We start from the raw sequence: 20,522 nt of genomic DNA, 5'->3' as shown, positions 1-20,522 counted from the left end.
TCAGGTGGCTACTAGTATTCAAACATATGTTGTAGGCCACTTGGCTGGCTCAGCCAGAGGTGCATTCGACTCGTTCTTGGGGTCATGAGTTCAAGCCCCATGCTGGGTGTAGAGACTACTTAAAACAAATAAACTTTAAGAAAAATAAATGTATACTTAAGAAAATATGTTGAAAGACTAGTAGGAATACTAGTGGAAAGTTAGAGATTTGGGCACGCAGCAGAGAACATGGTGAACTTCATGAAGCTGAGTAACAAAGGTAACAAAGAAGGAAAAGGGGGGGTGTGAGCTGTTAATCTTTGGTAATTGGGAGTCAGGCTCTCAGAAATAAGCAGTCACATTTGATTCCAGGACTCCTATCATCCCTCCTTGGCTCCACTTCACCTACCGAGAGTGAATATAGCCATTGGGAGATGATGTTAGCTGGTGTGGTGATATTGCAATTGTAGTCTTTCTTTACTCTTCTGTCATTCTGGGTCCACATCCAAAAATGCTTAAGAGGAAGGAGACAATCTGAGGGTTTGGCTGTTTAAGTTTTATTTCATTAGAGGGCATGGTTTTGAGGTCAGGGTTGCTGGTTTAGTTCTAGAATGGGACAGATAGCTTCAGTTTGCCATGAACTACACCCCTGACATGAACCAGAGGGGGCGGGAGGCATCACCAGGGTATGTCTGCCTGCAGTGGTTCTGGGAAAATCCATTTCCATTCCTGAAAAACAATCCAGAGTATATGCCAAAATTACCCTTTAAAAAGCAAAGTGAACTATAAATCAAATACTTTAAAAGTGGATCCTATTTAACTGTTGCACTAGAGAAGCTTATTTCAATTATAGGATTTGAATTCTTCAGCCTTTGCATTATATAAATCTTCCCTCTCCCCACCCCCACCCCATACTATACAACAACCTGGATACTTGGTATGCAGTAGAGCAAAGTGGGGACATAGTATGAGGGAGATAAAAATAGTGATTTGGTGGCACCCTCTGGTTTGGGCAGTGGCATCCAGGTTTTAGAAGGGGTCTTGTTCCCCACTTGGGATATGGCCCAAAGCTTGGGAAATGCTGCATTTCATCTCAGATCAAAATGGAAATCCTGCCAAACCTATGGAGAAGTTGTTCCCCAACTCAATTGTCAGAAGTTAGTTTTGAGGGTGATGAAATTATTTCAAATACCATCTAGTGTTTCACCATGGGCATGAAGAGTAACGTCTAGAGAAGAGTCAGAGTGTGAAACTGAGGGTGGTTTCTCTAACGAGAGACATGTTGGAGCTGACATTAGCCAGGGCAGGGCTGTTACTGCAGGGACTTTCAGCTATGGCTTCCTAGAGGAAGCCTTCCTAGAGGAAGGCATTTGATGGACATGCTTGGAATTCCTGGGGATTACTGAAAAGCAGAGCAGGCCTGCTCCCCTGACGTCTGGAAATCTAAGCATGACTCCTTAACCATGTCACTGATGCCTGAGATGGGCTAATTAATTTAAAAATTAAGGTAGTACTGGAGTTGCTCTACCAGTCACCTTTTCCTCAGTGAGAATGGTGTATATGGCGCCCACAGTATAACCTGGGGTGAAGTCATAGGGCACCCCCAGTAAGAGTGAAACTTAACTCAAATGTATTAGGCAAATGCTTAAAACTAGGACTGTAACTGCATTCCTGACATACCTTCTTAGCCTCCACGGAGACTGGACAGAGTGACCCATATCAGAACATAATGTTCTGTAACGTTTTTCCTGTACGTTCAGCTTCCCTCAATGAAAGACATTTTATATCAAAAGGTTATAATAGCAGAGACCAATAGTGTTTATTTTGTGGCGGTAAGAATGTGGGTGATTTTCTCTTGTTTTTGAAGCTTCCATGCATTTCGAAGTTTTCTGCAATTGATGAGAATGATCAGAAAGAAATAAAAAATATGTTTAGAAGCAAGACTAGGCCAGTGGTCTCCAAACTCTTTTGATTGTTCACTCTCTTAAAATGTTTTTGAACTTGCAATTCCCTATCTGTGCATATATTAGTTTATGAATGGTACACATGTTCTGCTATCACTGACTAGTAATCTCAGAACTCAGTGTGCCCTTAGGGTGAAGTGTAGCTTTTTCATTAGAAGTTGTGGTTCATATTTCAAATCACCTTCTCGATAATTTCTAATCATTTTTTTTTTTGGCCTGGTTTCTTGACAGTTCTGATTAGATTATCAGTCTTTCTTTACCCATAAGGTGGCTGACAGAGTTCAAAGTTCTCTTGTGCTTTCATGCTTATTATTATCTTCAAACTGCAGTTTCTTTGCAGGAAACTTGATAGGCCATGTGTCTTTCTGTGAAGATTAGTTAAAACTAGATAATAGATAAATCTTTTTAACTGGGTTCATGAAAAGAGCAATAATTTAAAATATGCTAAAAGCAACCCAACAAACAAGCCACAGTCAGCCCCTCTGCTCTGTGCGCTCCCGCCCTCCTGGAAGAGCCCTCTCCCACCCCACCATCTGCCAGTGGTTGCAGTGAGACTCCAGCATCAGTCTGCTAGTAAAAGTCTAGGGAAACTTTGCATCTTTCTTATGGTTTAATCAAATATGTGTGCATGTAATAAATATGCACATACATAAGCATATTTATACGGTGAAAATTTTTATGTTATCAGTGGATAATCTGGGACATCCCCTGGGGTGGTCATACTCACATTAGAGAGCACTAGAAATGGCACCAGGAACGATACTCTAAATAGGAAACTTTATGAAAAATGGGCCACAGTTACAGTTTTTCTTTTAAATCTCTGACTCTATAATTACAATCAAAGTTTGTTCAATGTACCTAAAAATTAATCTGTGTAGTTAACCTGAGTGAGGAATGAAACAGCCAACTATAAATCTATAGAGGTCACATTAGGACTGGTTGTGGTTAGGCTGGGGCTGAGGAAAATATAGCCTTCAAGGAAGAAAATTCTGCCTTCCGGAGGGGCAGTTGATGGAAATTTACTGGTGGTCTCAGCTCTTCAATTGGTTGTATGCAAGGGCGTTTAGTGTCTTGTATTTGAAAGAGACTGCTCCGTCAGCCTCTTGCCTGATCCAGCTCAATTAAACATTTAGTGAGCACCTAATATGAATAAAAAACTATGTTGGGCATTGAAGATACAAACCATCCTTGCCATTAGAAGGCTAGCTAGAGAGAAACAGAAAAATAGAATCATCATACAATGTGATGATTCTGTTGAGAGAAGACTCATGGTTGGATAAGATCACTGAGGCAGGAATATTTAGCTTAGTCAGGCTGTCCATGGAAGGTTTCTTGGTGAGATTACATCTAGAAGACAGGTAAAATTTGGTGGCCAGGTTTTGACATCTCCAGGGGATGCCACCACTTCTCTACTGGGGTATCTCCAAAGCCTAGATGTGGGGTTTGGGGGGAAGGGAGAAGAGGGCAGACAAGGGAGCTCAGGATTTCATCAGTGTGTTGAACCAGAATCTCCACCCTCCTGCCCTTTAGTCCTAATTATGTTCTCCGGCAAAACAGAATAAATCTGTTCCCTCTTTTATTTGACGGCCTTAAAGATATTTGAAAATGGTCATCATAGCCTTCTTTTCCTTTATCTGAGAAATGTTGAGATTATATAGTTATTTCTACAGTCCCCTTGACTTTAAAAATTTGGTAACTATTTCTCTTCATCATCAGCCCTTCTCTGTGGCACATATACCCAACTTATTCATGTCCTTCCGGATATGACATGGTCTCAAGACACCATGGAGACCTGGGTGCCCTCTGCTGAAGGCAAGGGCCATGCTTTCCTACACACTCCTGGGTGCAGTGTGTCCAGGACCCTGGTGCTCTCCCAGAGCATGCCAGGAGTGAGGAGCCTTTTCAGTGACATAGACCCCTGCTTTGGCTAGGCTTGTGCTCCCTTAAAAGCCCCTGGGTGTTTTTTTCAAAGTGCTTCCAAAGCACTTGACTTTTAAAAAACAAACTTAAATAGAAGCTTTTATACATTTTCCCTCTCAAATTGTACTGTTTTCTTCTTGGCCCAGTTCTTCAGCCTATCAAGGTAAATTTATTATTGCTTCAACATTGTAGCTATTTGAAATATTGGCCAGGTCAGGCAGGGCCCTGTGGTGCTTTACTGGAAGTTTTCCTTTGGTGATGCAGGGCCATCAGGCTGCACAGTCATTCTATTGCCTGGGATCATCTGAGGACCACATCATCTGGTCCACTTTCATAACCTCTTCTTCTACAGATACAGCGTCAGACTCTGCAAAGCCATGTGGTGCTCCATGTTTGGAACATGCCTCAAATCCGCCAACATTGTAACTATAACAAGAAAGAAAAGCTCTGCTTGAGAACTGTCTTTGTGGATTGCTCCCAGGGATCACTGTAGCATTCTCTAAATATGCACCAGTTCCTTTGAGAAGGAAATGCAGAATAAATTATATAAAGTAAACCAAAGTCTACACAAAATATTAATTTGATAGTCTCTTCTAGACTTTTGTTAAATTGATTTCAGGATCATTAGGGTAGGGGGTTGGGGGTGCTACTCCTACCATCTTCCTTCCTAAAAAACAAAACAAAATAAAAAAAATGATTATTCATACAGCTTTTGTATTCTGGCAAGTCACTTGTTTTTGGTAAATTATCAAAGATCCCTGAAGGAAATTTTTCAGATCACTCTGTAATGGGATATGTCTGGCACTGTGGGCCTAAACTCAGTGTATAATATCAAAGTACAAATTCTGTATGCTTATTTCTGGTGAGGATACTGGGGATTCAGTATAAGGAAGCAGATGTAAGCTCCAGGACTAAGTATTTCACTTACACAGGAAGAAAATCACTCTGACATTCAAGCATTGAGAAGTATGAATGAGAAGACAATATACGTTGTAGGAGCTCTTCAACAAAGGAGAGATCTTTCAAAAACAGAATAGATTCCCACAGGTCTCAAACTCCTTAAGAGACAAAGATAGGGACAAAATACCCACTCAAGATCCAGTCAAGACCCCCTCAAGATCAGTCATGATTATATCAAAGATCTCTGTTTTACCATGATGTTAATGAAGAAAAGAACATGAAATTGTTCATAAAAAAATATCCAGTTATCCAGATTATCTACTGGAATAGAAATCAGGTAACTGAACATTGTAACTCAACAATTATAGCATGTTTCAATATAAACTGACACTATTTTGCCAAAAATTAAAAATGGTTCAGTGGATTTATTTATTGCCAAACCCTTCTGCTTTTCCCAAAAGTTCTTGCTATATCCCTAGAGGTCTTTATGTAGCTATATAAATAAATATTTTAACTCATTAGACAAGTCATATATATATATGTATTTCCTAATAAAACAGAAGAAAATGCTCTAATAAACCTTTAAAATAACATATATTAGGGGCGCCTGGGTGGCGCAGTCGGTTAAGCGTCCGACTTCAGCCAGGTCACGATCTCGCGGTCCGTGAGTTCGAGCCCCGCATCAGGCTCTGGGCTGATGGCTCGGAGCCTGGAGCCTGTTTCCGATTCTGTGTCTCCCTCTCTCTCTGCCCCTCCCCCATTCATGCTCTGTCTCTCTCTCTCCCAAAAATAAAATAAACGTTAAAAAAAAAAATTTAAAATAACATATATTAGAATTCACTAATCTCAACATTTTATAAATTGATTTTACAAACAAAAAGAACTCTCAGAAAAGACAATACTAGACGAGACAAGAAGAATAAATGACTCTGGTAATTTGGTGAATTTTGGTTTCACAGTGGTAACCTATATCAATATACAAAACCTGTTAGAGATAAAAATAGCTCTTCCCATGCAATAAGACTGTCTCTTTAGCTGCAGCATGTCTTTCCCTATAATCTGGCACTTGTAGGTCAGTGGAAACTATTTAGCTTTCACTCTTCTCATCTTAATAAAAATAATGGCATCATAAAACAGAAAGATGCTCATTTTGCAGTTGACAGCCCTTGTGTTTCAGAGCATCTCACCATAATGAAGTGCTTTGGATCCTTCCTTCCCACTGTTAGTTGGAACAGGATTGGACCTTAATGTACACAATGTGTACTTGAACAATTTCTCTGTGGCCTGCAATGCTGTTTGATAGCATTTTACCCACAGTAGAGCTTCCTTCAAGAAGAAGAGGATTGAGTCAAGCCTCCCAAACCCTGCTGCTGCTTTATCAGCTAAGTTGAAGTGATATTCTGAATCCTTTGTTGTCATTTTGACAATGTTCACAGCGTCTTCACTAGAAGTAGTTTTCATATCAAGAAACCACTTTCTTTGCTCATCCCTAAGAAGCAACTCCTCATCCACTCAGGTTTTACTGTGAGACTGCAGCAATTCAGTCCCATCTTAAGGCTCCACTTCTGATTCTAATTCTCTTGCTGTTTCCCCCACATCTGCAGTTACTTCCTCCCCTGGAGTCTTGAGCCCTCAGAGTCATCTGTGAGGGCTAGAGTCAGCTTCCTCTAGACTCCTGTTAATGTTGATATTTTTATCTCTCCCTGTGAATTATGGATGTTCTTAATGCCACCTAGAATGGTGAATCCTTTCCAGAAGGTTTTTAATGTACTTTGTCCAGATCCATCAGAGGAATCACTATCTGTGGCAGCTATAGCCTTACAAAATGTACTTGTTAAATAATAAGACTTGAAAGTTGAAAATACTCCTTGATCCATGGGTTGCAGAATAGATGTTGTTTTAGCAGGCATGAAAACAACATTAATCTCATCATATGTCTCCATCAGAGCTCTAGGGTGACCAGGTGCATTGTCAGTGAGGAGTGATATTTTGAAAAGAATATTTTTTTCTGAATGGTACGTCTCAACAGGGGGCTTAGAATATTTCATAAACCATGTTGTAAACAGATGTGCTGTCATCCAGGCTTTGTTGTTCCATTTATGAAGCACAGGCAGAATAGGTTTGGCACAATTCCTAAGGGCCCTAAGATTTTCAGCATGGCAAATGAGCACTTCAGTCACCATTCAACTTCAGGTCACCAGCTTCATCAGCTCCTAACAAGAGAGCCTGTCCTTTGAAGCTTTGAAGCCAGGCATTGACTTCTCTCTAGCTATGAAAGTCCTAGATGGGATCTTCTTCCAATAGAAGGCTGTGTTGTCTGTATTGAAAATCCATTGCTTCGTGTAGCCATGCCACCTTCCTTAATTACCTGAACTAGATCTTCTGGATAACTTGCTGTAGCTTCTACATCAGCACCTGCTGCGTTGCCTTGCACTTTTATGTTATGGAGATGGCTTCTCTCCTTAAGCCTCATGAATCAACCTCTGCTAGCGTCCAACTTTTCACCTGCAGCTTCCTCACCTCCTCCGCCTTCACAGAATTGAAGAGAGTTAGGACTTGTTTTAGATTAGGCTTTGGCTTAAGGGAATGTTGTGGCTGGTTTATTCTTCTATCCAGACAACTAACACTTCCTCCATATCAGCAATAAGACTATTTGCTTTCTTATCATCTGAGTGTTCACTAGAGTAGCACTTTTAATTTCCTTCAAGAACTCTTCCTTTGCATTCACAACTTGTCTAGCTGGTAGAAGAGGCCTAGCTTTCAGCCTGTCTCAGCTTTCAACATGCCTGCCTTCCTCATAGAGCTTAATCACTTCTATTTTTTTATTTGAAGTGAGAGACATACAGACTCTTCCTTTTACTGGAACACTTAAAGGCCATTTCAGGGTTATTAACTGGCCTGATTTCAATGTTGTTGTGTCTCAGGAAAAAGAGAGGCCCAAGGAGAAGGAGAGAGATGGGGGAATGGCTGGTTGGTGGAGCAGTCAGAACGCACATAGTATTAAGTTCACCATCTTACCTGGGTGTGGTTTATGGTGTTCCAAGGAAATTACAGTAGTAACATCAAAGATCACTGATCACAGATCACCATAACAAATATAATAATAATGAAAAAGTTTGTAATATTGTGAGAATTACCCGAATGTGACACAGACATGGAATGAACAAATGCTGTAGGCAAAATAGTGCCAATAGATTTGCTCAACACGGGGTTGCCACAAACCTTCAATTTGTAAAAAGCATAGTATCTGAAAAGTGCAGTAAAACAAGGTATGCCTATACAAGGTAGATACCTTCTTCAATCCATGGCCATCATCTTCATCAGGATTACCAGCATCTTCAAATGATTTGGAGAAAAGGACTTCACAGTGAGATTTCCAAATTTGCAGGTGATAGTAAAGAGATAGATGGGAATAGACCAGAGGAAGAGGGAAGAGAAGTGGCAGGTGAATTTTGACTTGGGTAAGTACAGGATAAAACATTGGGAGGGGAAGGGCTGAAGTGTGCTCTATACATAAATACTGGGGAAGACCCAGAAAATGGGAGGACCCAGTGCAGTGGGCACCCTGAGAACAAAGCCCAAGGCAGCTACTAAACCAAGTCCCTTGGTTAGTCTGTGTCAGCAGAATGCTGGATTCAGTGAATCCCATCTGGCAGGAAAGTCTTGGGCTTCATTTGGAGTGAGCCTTCCCACTTCCCACTGCCTTATCCTTTCTTTCTGTTTTGCTCCTTTTCTGATTTCCCTTATGGCTATGGCTCTAGTAGACAATTGTTAGATTAGAAATATTGCCAATGTATCTCTCAAAGAGGTCATTGTATCCTAACACTCCAATTAATTCAGGAGAGAGAGGGAGATGGGAGCCACTGGAGCCAAGAGGGGAACTGAGTGGGCCAGAGCTGAGATGGACCTAATTGAGTGGAAGGAGAAAGCAAAATAGGGTGATTGAGAGCTGAATGCCCTGTGGGCAACTTGTGTTCTATCTTTCATTCATTTGGTTCAGGCCCTACTTTTTGCCCTAAACAAATTCTTTCAGGTTTCTTTTCCAAATGGAGTTAAATGGCCAAATTAATTCCCTAGTGCGGGATTTTCTTTTCATGGTCTCTGTATCAGCAAACAAGTCCATGTTTGATATTACAAAATAAGCCAGAGAAAAACATCTGGGTCTGGGGGTGGTCATGAAGCTCTTCACGTCAGAGGGTTTACTTTGAAGAGTGGTAAGGACTTGAGCAGACTAGGAGAAGAAACAAGGGCATTTCAGGGCAATGGGACCAGGGAAGGAAGCTGGAGAGGGCAGATGCCAACTCTCAGGGTCAGCGAGTAACCAGCTGACTGGTTTATGTAACAGAAGAGCCTGAGATAAGACTGGAAAGCTAGGCTTGTTCATTAACAGTAGGTAAGCTTTAGGTTTGAAAACAGCTTTTTCTTAAAAAAAAAAAAAAAGAAAAAAAGAAAAAGGTTCCCCTGCTGTGTACAAGTCTTGCACCTCAGAAAGAGGTAAGAAGGAAGAACGCAATGGAAGAACATCTTTTGACAAAACATAAAATGTGCAGGAAAGAAAATGAACTCCAGCAACTACTAGAAATACACAAATCAGACTTTTTCAAGGATCTGGGCATCACTGCTTGGGGGTAATTAGAAGAGTCAAACAAGAGAGAAAAGAGAGCAGACCCCAGCAGGACAGCCTTAGAAGTCAGGCTGATGTGTTGAGTAGCCTCTTGGAATTCTCATCCTTTGGGCCCTCAACCTAATGAAGTCAAGGTGGTTAGGGTAGAGGAAGATAGGGAGAGGGAGAGGGAAAGAATTTAGAAACACCAGCTTCAGAATGCTGGACATGTATCACATTTGTTTTAGATTCAGATTCCCAAGATCCCAGATTTCTGAGGCTCACTCTCCCAACTAAAGAACTTCAACTGTGTCCTGCTCCTTACCAGGAGCCTCAACACGTTCTTCTCCACATACTCCTGCCTTTGGACCCCTGTGGAGTCTTCCTGAAGCAAACAGACCCTGCATAAACTCAGTTTCATGGAAACAAAACAAAACTTAAAGTTGAAAGAAAAAACAGGCTCTTCTTTCATGCTTGTTGTCTTTGTTTTATTCTAATTTTCTTTAGTTTATAGGTCAGGAAATAGCCTAAAAAAATTTATTTGGCTGTTGTCAGTACAATATCTGATAAAGGACTTATCCAGGATATATTAAGAACTCTTATGGGCACGTGTTATGGTGAGCACTGGGTGTTGTATGTAAGTGATGAATCACTGAAATCTACTCCTGAAACCAATCTTGTGCTGTATGCTTACTAACTAAAATTTAAATAAATTTTTAAAAAAAGAACTCTTACAAATCTATGAGCAAAAGATAATTAACCTAGTTTTTGAGAACTGGCCAAAAGATGTGAAAAGACACTTTGCAAAAGTGGATAAGAATGGCCAATAAGCATATGAAAAATGTGCTCACCATCATTAGTATCCTAAAACCATAATGAGATATCACTTCATGCCCCCCAGGATGACTAAATTTAAATAGACTGATGATACAAAATGATGGTGACGATATAGAGCAACTGGAACTTTCACACATTCCTACTGGAATGTAAAATTGCTGCTGGGAATGTTTAACATGCACCTACCTTGTGACCCTATGACTTCACTCCCAGGCAACTCTCAAGAGAAATGAAAACATATGTCCACAGAAGGACTTGTATAAGAACTTTCACATCAGCTATACTTATAATAGGCAAACACTGGAAACAACCGAGAAATAACCCAAACGTTCATCAGCCAGAGAATGGATAAATTGTGATACATCTATATAATGGAATACTATTTAGCAGTAGCAAAGAATGAACTACTCATACACATGACAATATGGATGAATATTAAATATAGCATGTTGGGGTACCTGAGTGGCTCAGTCGGTTAAGCGTCCAACTCTTGGTTTCAGCTCAGGTCATGATTTCATGGTTCGTGAGTTCAAGCTCCACATCAGACTCTGCACTGGAGGCATGGAGCGTGCTTGGGATTTTGTCTCCCTCTCTCTTCCCTCCCCTGCCTGCTCTCTATCTCTCTCTCAAATAAATAAACATTAAAAATAAATAAATATAGCATGTTGAATACAAGAAGCCAGACCTGAAAGAATGCATACTGTACTATTTCATTAGTATGAAATCCAAGAATAGGCAAAACTACATCCATGGTGATAAAAATCAGAATATGGTACCTGAGGTATGTCAAGGAGTGGAGGTTGGCAGGAATTGACTGGAAAAGGGCACAAGCACACTCCCTAGGGTGATGGAAAGGTCCATATTTTGTTTTTTGGTAACGGCCACATGGGTGAATAAAATTGTCAAAACTCATAGAACTGAATGCTTAGTTAAATATGTGCATTTTATTGTTATGTAAATTATACTTAAACTTTCTTAAATACATGAAGGAAAAACATATATGGGCCTAGTCTATATACAGGCCTATTCATCCTATAAATTATAAATCAATTATCTCTCTTATTCTCATTTTAATTCCTTACTCTAGTTAGAGAAGTACTTTTAAAAGATGGAATACAACAAAATCCTGTTTTGTCTGTCAACCTGCTGGTTCCCAGATCCCCAAGAACTCCCCAAGATAAGTAAATACTAGGTTTTCCTGCTGAGCTCAATGGATCCCTTAGTTGACCTGAAAAGATGTGGGGCAATGAGGTGGGAACCTAGGACAGGAAAGGTGGTATTTTTACAATTCCCCCATCTTTGCTTCCAAGACAGCAACTACCCTTTCCATGAAGAAAGGTCTTACTGTTAGACAAAAAATGAAGTCCTGTGTGCCCCAGATGTCAGCCCCTTGTGCCAGACCACTTGTCTATCCCATTCCAGTCTGCATGGCCCCAGCACAGGATAGAAGTGTGCCATCTCCCAGCTGCCTCAAGCTGGTCTTCTCCCTCCCTCTGTCCCCGGATGTTCCTGGAGCAGTAGTAGTTGTCAGCCACAGGTCAGTGGTTGTGGGGGCGGGTGGGGGGGAGAGATGCATAATAATGGAAATCACTGAAGGGGACAGCAGGGGGGAGTGTCTAGGATTTGTGCCTAGGCTGCCTGGGCCATACTGCAACTGTCTGATGTGGGGTGAGGCTTTCATTCCCTCTTCTCAGAAAAGAAGGTGATGGTCCCTGTGCCATTTCCTTCACAGGGCCACCTGGGGGTATGAGCATGAGACAGCGACCCTGAAAACCATGTCAGAAGAGTTCTTTGATTCACAGATCAGGTGGAATTGCTTTTGTTCAGTACTGCCGAGTTCCTGTCTGTGAATGACGGCAGCTAGTGTAGAGGAAGTGTAGGATTCAGTCTCTCTGTGCAGTCATGTGTTCGAGGGTGAGCCAGGGGAAGTCACATGGGTGAAGGTACAGAGCAGTAACCCGTTGGCAAGTTTGTCTTAGGGCAGGGTTTTCATTTGTTACATGCTTCAGTCTTCATTAGAATCATGCCCTTTTATAGCATATATCTGCTTGGATTTCTAGAAGTCTGTTCTTGTTTCCACCTTTAGTCACCATCTCCAGGGATTAGCCTTTGCAGGCAGAGAGTCCTGCACAACAGAACAAGGGAACCACATGGGTCCCCTGGGTTTGATGTACACCAGCTCTGATTGTGTAACATGGGGCCATTCACGGGTTTCTCCAGCCCTCAGTTTCTGTTTCTCAGAAACAGTGAGACTTAGATATTTAATTTCTGAGGTCCTCTCCAGTGATGAGATTTTTTGAGTAACACTGTGGTATATTGGACAAAGAAAAAGAATTGAGTTATATCCACAGGTATGTTCCTCACTAGCAGGGTGAACTCTGGACAGATTTCATCTGTCTGAGTGAACACCAGCTTCCTTTTCAGTACGATGGACCTGGAGATCTCCACCCCGTGGGCCCGTCTGGGTCATTGTGGGGGTGGAATAGAATGGGGTAGGCAAAAATTTTATAAACGGTAACTTACCATCCAACATTTACTGTTGTTCCTGTGCTGCTATCGACATCGAAACACACAGAGGCATGAAACACAATTACAGGTGTGCATATGTGGGGGTGTGGCACTGGTGCTTAAATGAGTTTAGGAGTCAGACAGATGCAAAGCAGGGATGGGTCCATGCATGGGCTTGGAATGGGTGAGCTTCAGCTCAGCAGGCTCTCACGGACCTGAGAGCCTATACTGACGGTCATTCCCTAACAGGTGACAGCAGAACTAGACGCCTGGAATGAAGACTTGCTCCGGCAGATGAATGACTTCAATACAGAGGATCTGACGCTTGCGGAGCAGCGGCTGCAACGCCACACAGAGCGGAAGCTGGCCATGAACAACATGACCTTCGAGGTCATCCAGCAGGGTCAGGATCTGCACCAGTACATCATGGAGGTCCAGGCCTCAGGCAAGTGACCTCTCCCATCCTCCTTCTTCTGGCAGGGAGGTGATGAAAACAAAAATGCCAGCTTGACTCCAACCAGCACTTGTACTCTGCGCATTCATTCTATACCCTCCGACACAGGAACAGAGATTTTTGCCATTTTAAAAAAAGGAAAATTAAAGCATGAGAGCTGAAATAACATGTCTGAGATTGCCCCATTAGGCACCAGTAAAGATGAGGATAGGTTTGGGGCACCTGGGTGGCTCAGTTGGTTGAGCGTCTGACTTCGGCTCAGGTCATGATCTCATGGTTCGTGAGTTCGAGCCCCAGTCAGACTCACTGCTGTCAGTGCAGAGCCTGCTTCAGATCCTCGGTCCCCCTGTCTCTCTGCCCCTTCCCCACTCGCACTCTGTCTCTGTCTCTCTGTCTCTGTCTCTCTCAAAAATAAACATTAAAAAAGGAAGATAAGGATGGGGCCACAGTCTGCTGGTGCTGTGCAGAGAATGGGGAACACAAATCTTGGAAATTAGCGCTGATTAAAAAACAAATGGCGGCCTGCAGGGACAAACCAAAGGGGCTCCAAAAGCAGCCAGCCAGCCATGCGAATTGTATTCAAATGTGTAGACATGGCACTTCTACTCCCCAACCTCCCTCTTCTGCTCTATCCTCCAACCCCAGCGCTGGCTCCAGGTCTCCGGTTCAGGCCTCTCACAGACCTGTTTTCTTTATCACTGGTCTGTGCATCAGTGTAAGAAGTGATGATAAAAATTTATGGCAAGGTCGTATAATTTTATAACTTCTCAAAAAAACAAGGCTGAGTTACCCAGATTTCACTTCTTTTCGTGTTCAAGATTTATTCACTATTTACCCAACAAATACATGAACCCTTCCTGTTACACCTGCCGCTCTCCAAAATGGCCTTTGGTGTTAGAACTGGAGAGAGCCATAGCTGTCCCATGGTCCAGCTAGTCCAGAAGACAAGAAGTCACTCATGGGGGCACATGAACAGTAGAGTGCTGGAACACAGTCTCTCCACCTAGACCCACTCATTGCTTTCACCACTGGGTCCTTATTGGCTCAGGTTTCTCACCCTCCAGGAAGAAGCAGACAGGGGCTCAGACCATCAGCTCTTTAAAACACAGTTGGTGGGGCGCCTGGGTGGCTCAGTTGGTTAAGCGTCCGACTTCGGCTCAGGTTGTGATCTCACGGTTCGTGGGTTCGAGCCCCGCATCGGGCTCTGTGCTGACAGCTCAGAGCCTGGAGCCTGTTTCAGATTCTGTGTCTCCCTCTCTCTCTGCCCCTCCCCCACTTACACTCTGTCTCTCTCTGTCTCAAAAATAAAACAAACATTAAAAAAAAAAAAAATTTTAAAACACAGTTGGTCCATGTCCCTGTTGACCGTGAAGGATGTTTAGAATCATGAGAGTGTCAGGCAGACGTTAGCCTGCAAGCAAACTTGACTGTAGGCTACTGTGTTTGTTTGAATGACCTGAAGGAATACATAACAACATTCAAAGAAACTTCACTTCTAACCAGAGGAGAGACAATCTGGTAAATTCTGTTCACTTTGCTCAGCATAATCTTGCCGTGAATTTTCATTTGTGTTGTGAACAGCTGTGGCTGCCCAGGCTTGTTTCCAGGGTGTAGACTGTGCCCCGCATAGCCCCAAGAAGGGCCATTCACATTGCAGTCTTTCTGGGCACTCGTTTAAAAATGGCAGTGCCAGGCCCCAAGTGCAAATATTCTGATTTAACTACCTCTGAATGGGTCTTGCGCGTCAGCAAAATCTCCTCAGGTGACTCCACTGTGTAGCCAGAGCTGAGAACCACTGCTTTTATCATGATGATTAAATCACAAGAGCTGATGTCTGGCGTGCCCTGGGACAGGAACTTTCAGGTGTGGTCCCCATATTGGCAGCATCAGCATCCCCAGAGAACTTGTAAAAAATGCAAGTTTGAGGGCCTATACAACCTGCCACATCAGCATCTTGGGGTGGGGCCCGACAATCTGTGTTTCAACAAGCCCTCTAGGTGGTTTGAATGCACCACTGATCTAGGATCTACTCAGAGTGTGGGCCCTGGACCAGCAGCACCAGCATCACTTGAGAGCTGATTAGAAACATAGAATCCCAGCACTTATCACCGACTTACAAATCTCAATCTGTACGTTAACAAAATCTCCAAGTCTATCATGTGCACGTTAAAATTTGAGATGCATGGTTGGTAATGGCTTGTACATCTTTAAGGTCTTATTAGGGAAGGAGGGGGAACAATGATCCTTTCTCTGTGATTGAGAGCCTTATCTGGACTCAGGGTTTCACCTTAGAGCTTGCCCTCAGGGTGCTCACAATAGCTAGCTATCCAGCTCAGGCTGGGAACCAGGAGAGAATGTACACCTAGTACATAGGAGAGAAGCTGGGATAGAGAAGCCTGGCAGGGATGCTCACCCTTCGTCCCTCGGTATTGATGCATCTGGCAGGAGGAAAGCTTGTCTGCCTACAAACCGCAGCACTTTATAGCAGGGGGCTGACATGACCTGGGCAAGCCCATCTCTGTCCCAAGAGCCAGGTATCCATGGTAACAGAAAGACTACCAGGAGCTGGCAGTCCCTGAAGCTGCTTGTGACTGAGGGTCAGCTGTGCTTGGTGGCTTCCTTAACCTTGAGGGCTAAGTAGGTGAAAACACCCCAGGCAGATGCGCTGCCCACACCCACAGTATCCTGATCCAGAAATGAGCTTTGTCAAAAGAGGCTTGATTGGCCTCTTCAGCCCTCTCTGCTGGGACTGGCTGTTCCCTCGTTCCTACCACAGCTAGCTAATCAGTCTGGCATAGTCCATGAGGCTTCAAAGGGAATGAATCCAAGGGTTTCATGCAAGCTCACTTCCTGTCTGCTGCTGAATGCCTGGTCCTGCAGAGAATGCATCTACCTCCTCTCCGGCGTGGAAGAAGGGAGATCAGAGTTGCACCAGGGCTGGGGGGTGGGGTGAAGGTTGGGGTGAACTCAGGGTGGGTCTTGCCCCCCAGGTGGTTGAAGAATGCATGACTTCAGAGACACAGGACTGAGGCAATAAATGTCTTAGTCATTTATAATGTGTGTTTAATAAACTATATTTGAAGCAAAGGGTAAATAAACTGTTGTCATAGAAAAAGGACAGTTAACAAAATTAAGCATTTGGTGTTTAGCCCTCCATGCTAAATTAGTTAAGGGCTTATGCTTAGATTTTATAGGAATAAATGAAAGTAGGGAATCTCCATATATTTATTTTCAGGTGTGAAATCTGTAACGTTGAGGCAGGTTCCATTAAATCCCTCTGGTGTGCCCACAGCTGTAACCAAAGCAAAAGCCATTGCTTAAGTCAGCATTAGCCTTAGGACTAAAAGGCGAATCCTGAACACTTTCTTCACTTGCTCATGGTTCTTCCCTCACTCTAGCATTATCTATTTCAGCCTCAAGTTGGGAGGTGCCAGGTTTTGCTGGAAAGAGTCAAGTTAGAGAAAACATGCTAGGTGAAGTCAAGGTCCAAATCCACTATCAGCAAACAGTCTGCCTTTGGAAGTTCCTGTTCTTTCTCTTTAGACCTTTCCTTTTCTGTCTAGTGTGGGAGGTGGGCCTGGATTCCTAAAGTCCTCTCCAGCTCTTACTTGCCATGATGATTCAGCCTAAGCACCCCCGTTGGCCATGCCACAGCTCTCTCCAATGAAATCTGACCATGTGGCTATTACATGTGACCTTATAAGAAGAGAATAAGAAGAGCTGCATGTCCAATGGATATGTTGCTTTTGTGGTTTAATCAAAGCATCAAGCTCTTTTTTTTTTTATGTTTATTTTTAAGAGAGAGAGAGAGAGAGTACACAAGCATGAGTGGGGGAGGGCAGAGAGAGAGGGAGACAGAGAATCTGAAGCAGGCTCCGCACCCTCAGCACAGAGCCAGATGGGGGGCTTGAACTCACGAACCATGAGATCATGACCTGAGCCAAAGTCGGACACTTAACCGACTGAACCACCCAAGTACCCCTCAAGCTCTTTCTTTATGTGAGGTTTTTAAAGTGAAAACTTTTGGGGATCTGTGGCAATGATACTTAAAATTTACTGTGCTTGGGAAGAACCCACCCCTGGAATTTGAATATCAATAAAAATAAGTTTGGTGGGGATCACTCTTCTCCTCCTTGAGCATAGAGCTTAGAGTACAGGTGGGACAGGAAGAGTGCCTGGGTTGGCATCCAGCCGTACCCTTCCCTGCCTGGGTGTGCTTGAACATGCTGCCCCATCTCTCCAAGCCTCACCTTCCCTGGAAAATGGCAATCATAAGAATACCCACCACGTAGGGTCATCGTGAAGATGCAGTGTGATAATATGTGAGCATGGTAAGGGTTCAAGAAAGTTTGATAACTATGACATATTGCACTTGTGTTCTAGCACATACTGTGTTCTGTTGCAGTTATGTGTTCCTGCAGCTTCTCCAGCAGCCTGAGGGCAGGACTCTTTCTTCCTTCTCTTTCCATTCCCACCATCTAGCAGAGTGGTTATGTCTTGTACTCACAGCAAGTTCTCAATAACAGTATTTGCTTAGTTAATGGAGTGAACATCAATGCAGTGGAAGAGATGTGTAAAAATAACGGGCCATAAATAATTTCACTTGCATTATAAAAGGAAAGAAAAGCCTTGTGTTTTTTCCAAAAGAGGAGCTACTCTGGGGTTAATGGAAATGTGGATCTGATGGGGGCTGAGTGGAGGGGAAGAGAACTTAGATGTAAAACAATGGTTCTTAGCCTGGCTGCATATTTAGAATCACCTTCAGAACTTAAAAGTACCAAGGTCTGGGCCCCATTCCTCAGGGATTCTTGCTTAATTGGTCTGGAGTGGGCCCAGATTTTTTTTTTTTTAACTTCCCAGGTGATTCTAATATATGGCCAGGGTTCAGAATGCTGTTCTAAAAACCCGATTAAAAGATTTTGTAATTGCTGAACTGGGTGTTACATTGAGGGAATTGCACAGAAAGAGGAGTGAGGAGGGGAGGAGAAAAGAGAAAGTATATTCTCTATTGGAGGCAGGCTGATGTTTAAAGAACACACAAAGAGTTGAAAGACATATCTCTGAGTAGCATAGCCAAGAATACCTATACCTTACCCTAGACCACAAGCACCTCTCTCCTGGAGGAAGTTTAAGTGGTACCCTCAACCCGGCAGCAAAGGTAAGTATAGTGACATTATTAGTTGTGGCCTCAGGCTCTAAACAAACACAGTGTGGATCATTCTGCTGACTGAGTGTAGCATAAAGAATATCTCTGTCCCTGGATTGCTGGCCACTATACCCTCTTATCCAGTGGTTTCCCATCTTGGTTGTGTGTTTGGATCACCACAGGAGATTAAGACTTCCTGGTGACCAGGTCCCCCACCAAGACAGTCTCCTGGGTGTGGCCAGGGCATGGCAATTTTTAAAATTCTCCAGATCTAAAGTGAGTCAAAATTGAGAGCAGTGGTCTAATAGCATTTAGACCATCACAGTTTCTAATGATGTGCACTGAGAAAGTCCATAAACACCTCACAATAAGATTTTATATTTACATTTTACAAGCCATTCAATGGTTCCATTGGTAATCAACAATGAATATGTTGTAATTAACTCAAGGGAAAGGAAAAAGTGGGAACACAGATATTTTGAGCCTACTAAATGCCAGGCACTGTATATCCCTAAACTTACTTAGTCTTATGACACCCCTAGAAGACATTGTTGGGATTGTTTTTACCCAAGCTCAGAGAGGATTTTGAGCCTGGAAATTCACTGTTAATAGGGGGCAGAGCATAGATTCAAACCTAAGTTTGTCCTTTCCCAGAGTTCGCAGATGCTTTCCACAGTAGGACATGACCTGAGCCCTTTCCTGAAGAGGCCCATACATTCACTGAAGAGGTATTTATTGGGTGTTTTGAGTCAAGCACTGTGCTAGGTGCTAAAGATGCATAGATATATAAGACATGTGGCTGTAGCACCAGGGAGCCTGCATTCCTGTGAGAACATGGACAAATTCATGAGGGAACACCCCCAACAGTGTTCTAGTGGAAGGATCGGTAGAAAATACCATGGGACACATCATGGGGCGCCTGGGTGTCCCAGTTAGTTAAGTGTCCGACTTCAGCTCAGGTCGTGATCTCACGGTCTGTGAGTTCGAGCCCCACGTCGGGCTCTGTGCTGTCAGTTCAGAGCCTGGGGCTTGCTTTGGATTTTGTGTCTCCCTCTCTCTCTGCCCCTCCCCCACTCATGCTGTCTCTATCAAAAAATGAATAAACGTTAAAAAGAAAAGAAAAAAGAAAAGAAAAGAAAAAAGAAAATATTGTGGGACACGTCAACACAACTTGCCCTAAAGAGACTGACAAACTGTTTCATTACAGATAGGTTTCACTGCTTGATGGAAAGGACAAATGCGTCTTGCTGCATTTCGGAGAGCCCCTAGGAAAACAGGACTGTGACTAAATTGAGAACAGTAATGTGAACACAAGCAAACTCCATTTGCTGTTGATTGATGGATATTTACCAGTTGATGAGTTCTGACTGGGACTCATGCCGATGCATTTGGAGGCACTGGGAGGGAGGGGTGAGCTTCTCTCCTTCTAGGTGCCACTTGATGTACCTCCCATTCACTTCATCTACAACACGATGTGTTGTTGAGCACAGAAGTGCAGTAAGCATGGTCTTCACCCGTTTTATTTCCTGTGTTCATCTCTCATAAAATAATATCAAGGGAGGTAGGTGCAGGTGAAGGGCTTGGGTCTCGGGGCATGCTGGGAGCCGGTTCTGGATGGTATCCTAAGCAGGTGCTGGCCCCTTTGATGAGTTACCAGTTTAGAGGGCCCATTTACATGCGATGTGGCAGAGGTGAGCCATGGGCTTCCCAGAGAAAGACACTTTGTCCAAGCCTAGCATACTAAACACCACAGATGCATGTGGAATGAAAACAAGCTGGAAAAAACCTGCATTGTGGCTGGAACCAGGGAAGAGTTTCTGCTTCTGCAGATGGATCTTAAATTACATTTCCAGAAAGTAAATATGGAGGCCAAGGGTCATTGCACTATGCTGAGCACTGCAGAGATAGGAATTTTTGTGTTCTTATTTTTCCTTTCAGTCAAGGAGATGCTCTACCTTGTCCCCTTGGTAAATGAAAATAGTAACTTCAGGGACTTGACTGCCAAAAGAACAAGCCGTTCTTTTCTGTCTCCTACAGATATTTCAGGAGCTGGGATTTGGAATTATGAAACTGGTAGAAAAAAATAAACATGAAAAGATACTGAAATTATTACCATGTAACACCAGAAAAGAAATTTTTCCCACTCTTCCATATTGTCCTTATATAAAACCCTATTTTTTGCCTCTAGAAATGAAGTTCCTTTAGCACGTG

General features: G+C 43.0%; 1 protein-coding gene across 7 annotated transcripts in view; it reads left to right on the top strand.

Annotated features, from left to right (window-relative positions):
* The window catches only part of KALRN (kalirin RhoGEF kinase), a 670,515-nt gene that overhangs the window by 366,864 nt on the left and 283,129 nt on the right, over window positions 1-20,522 (top strand). For all 7 annotated transcript variants that reach the window (XM_047099540.1, XM_047099539.1, XM_047099542.1 and 4 more), the window contains one exon: window positions 12,961-13,156. In XM_047099540.1, coding sequence (XP_046955496.1) covers window positions 12,961-13,156 — 196 coding nt within the window. The remainder of the gene's footprint in view (window positions 1-12,960; window positions 13,157-20,522) is intronic.

Source organism: Lynx rufus, unplaced genomic scaffold, assembly GCF_022079265.1.
Source record: "Lynx rufus isolate CCGP_SWC_20201006 ecotype Redwood Valley unplaced genomic scaffold, mLynRuf1.p SCAF_5, whole genome shotgun sequence".
Lineage (NCBI taxonomy): Eukaryota > Metazoa > Chordata > Mammalia > Carnivora > Felidae > Lynx > Lynx rufus.
Note: the sequence above shows the minus strand (reverse complement) of the source record. Positions and strands in the feature narration are given on the sequence as shown.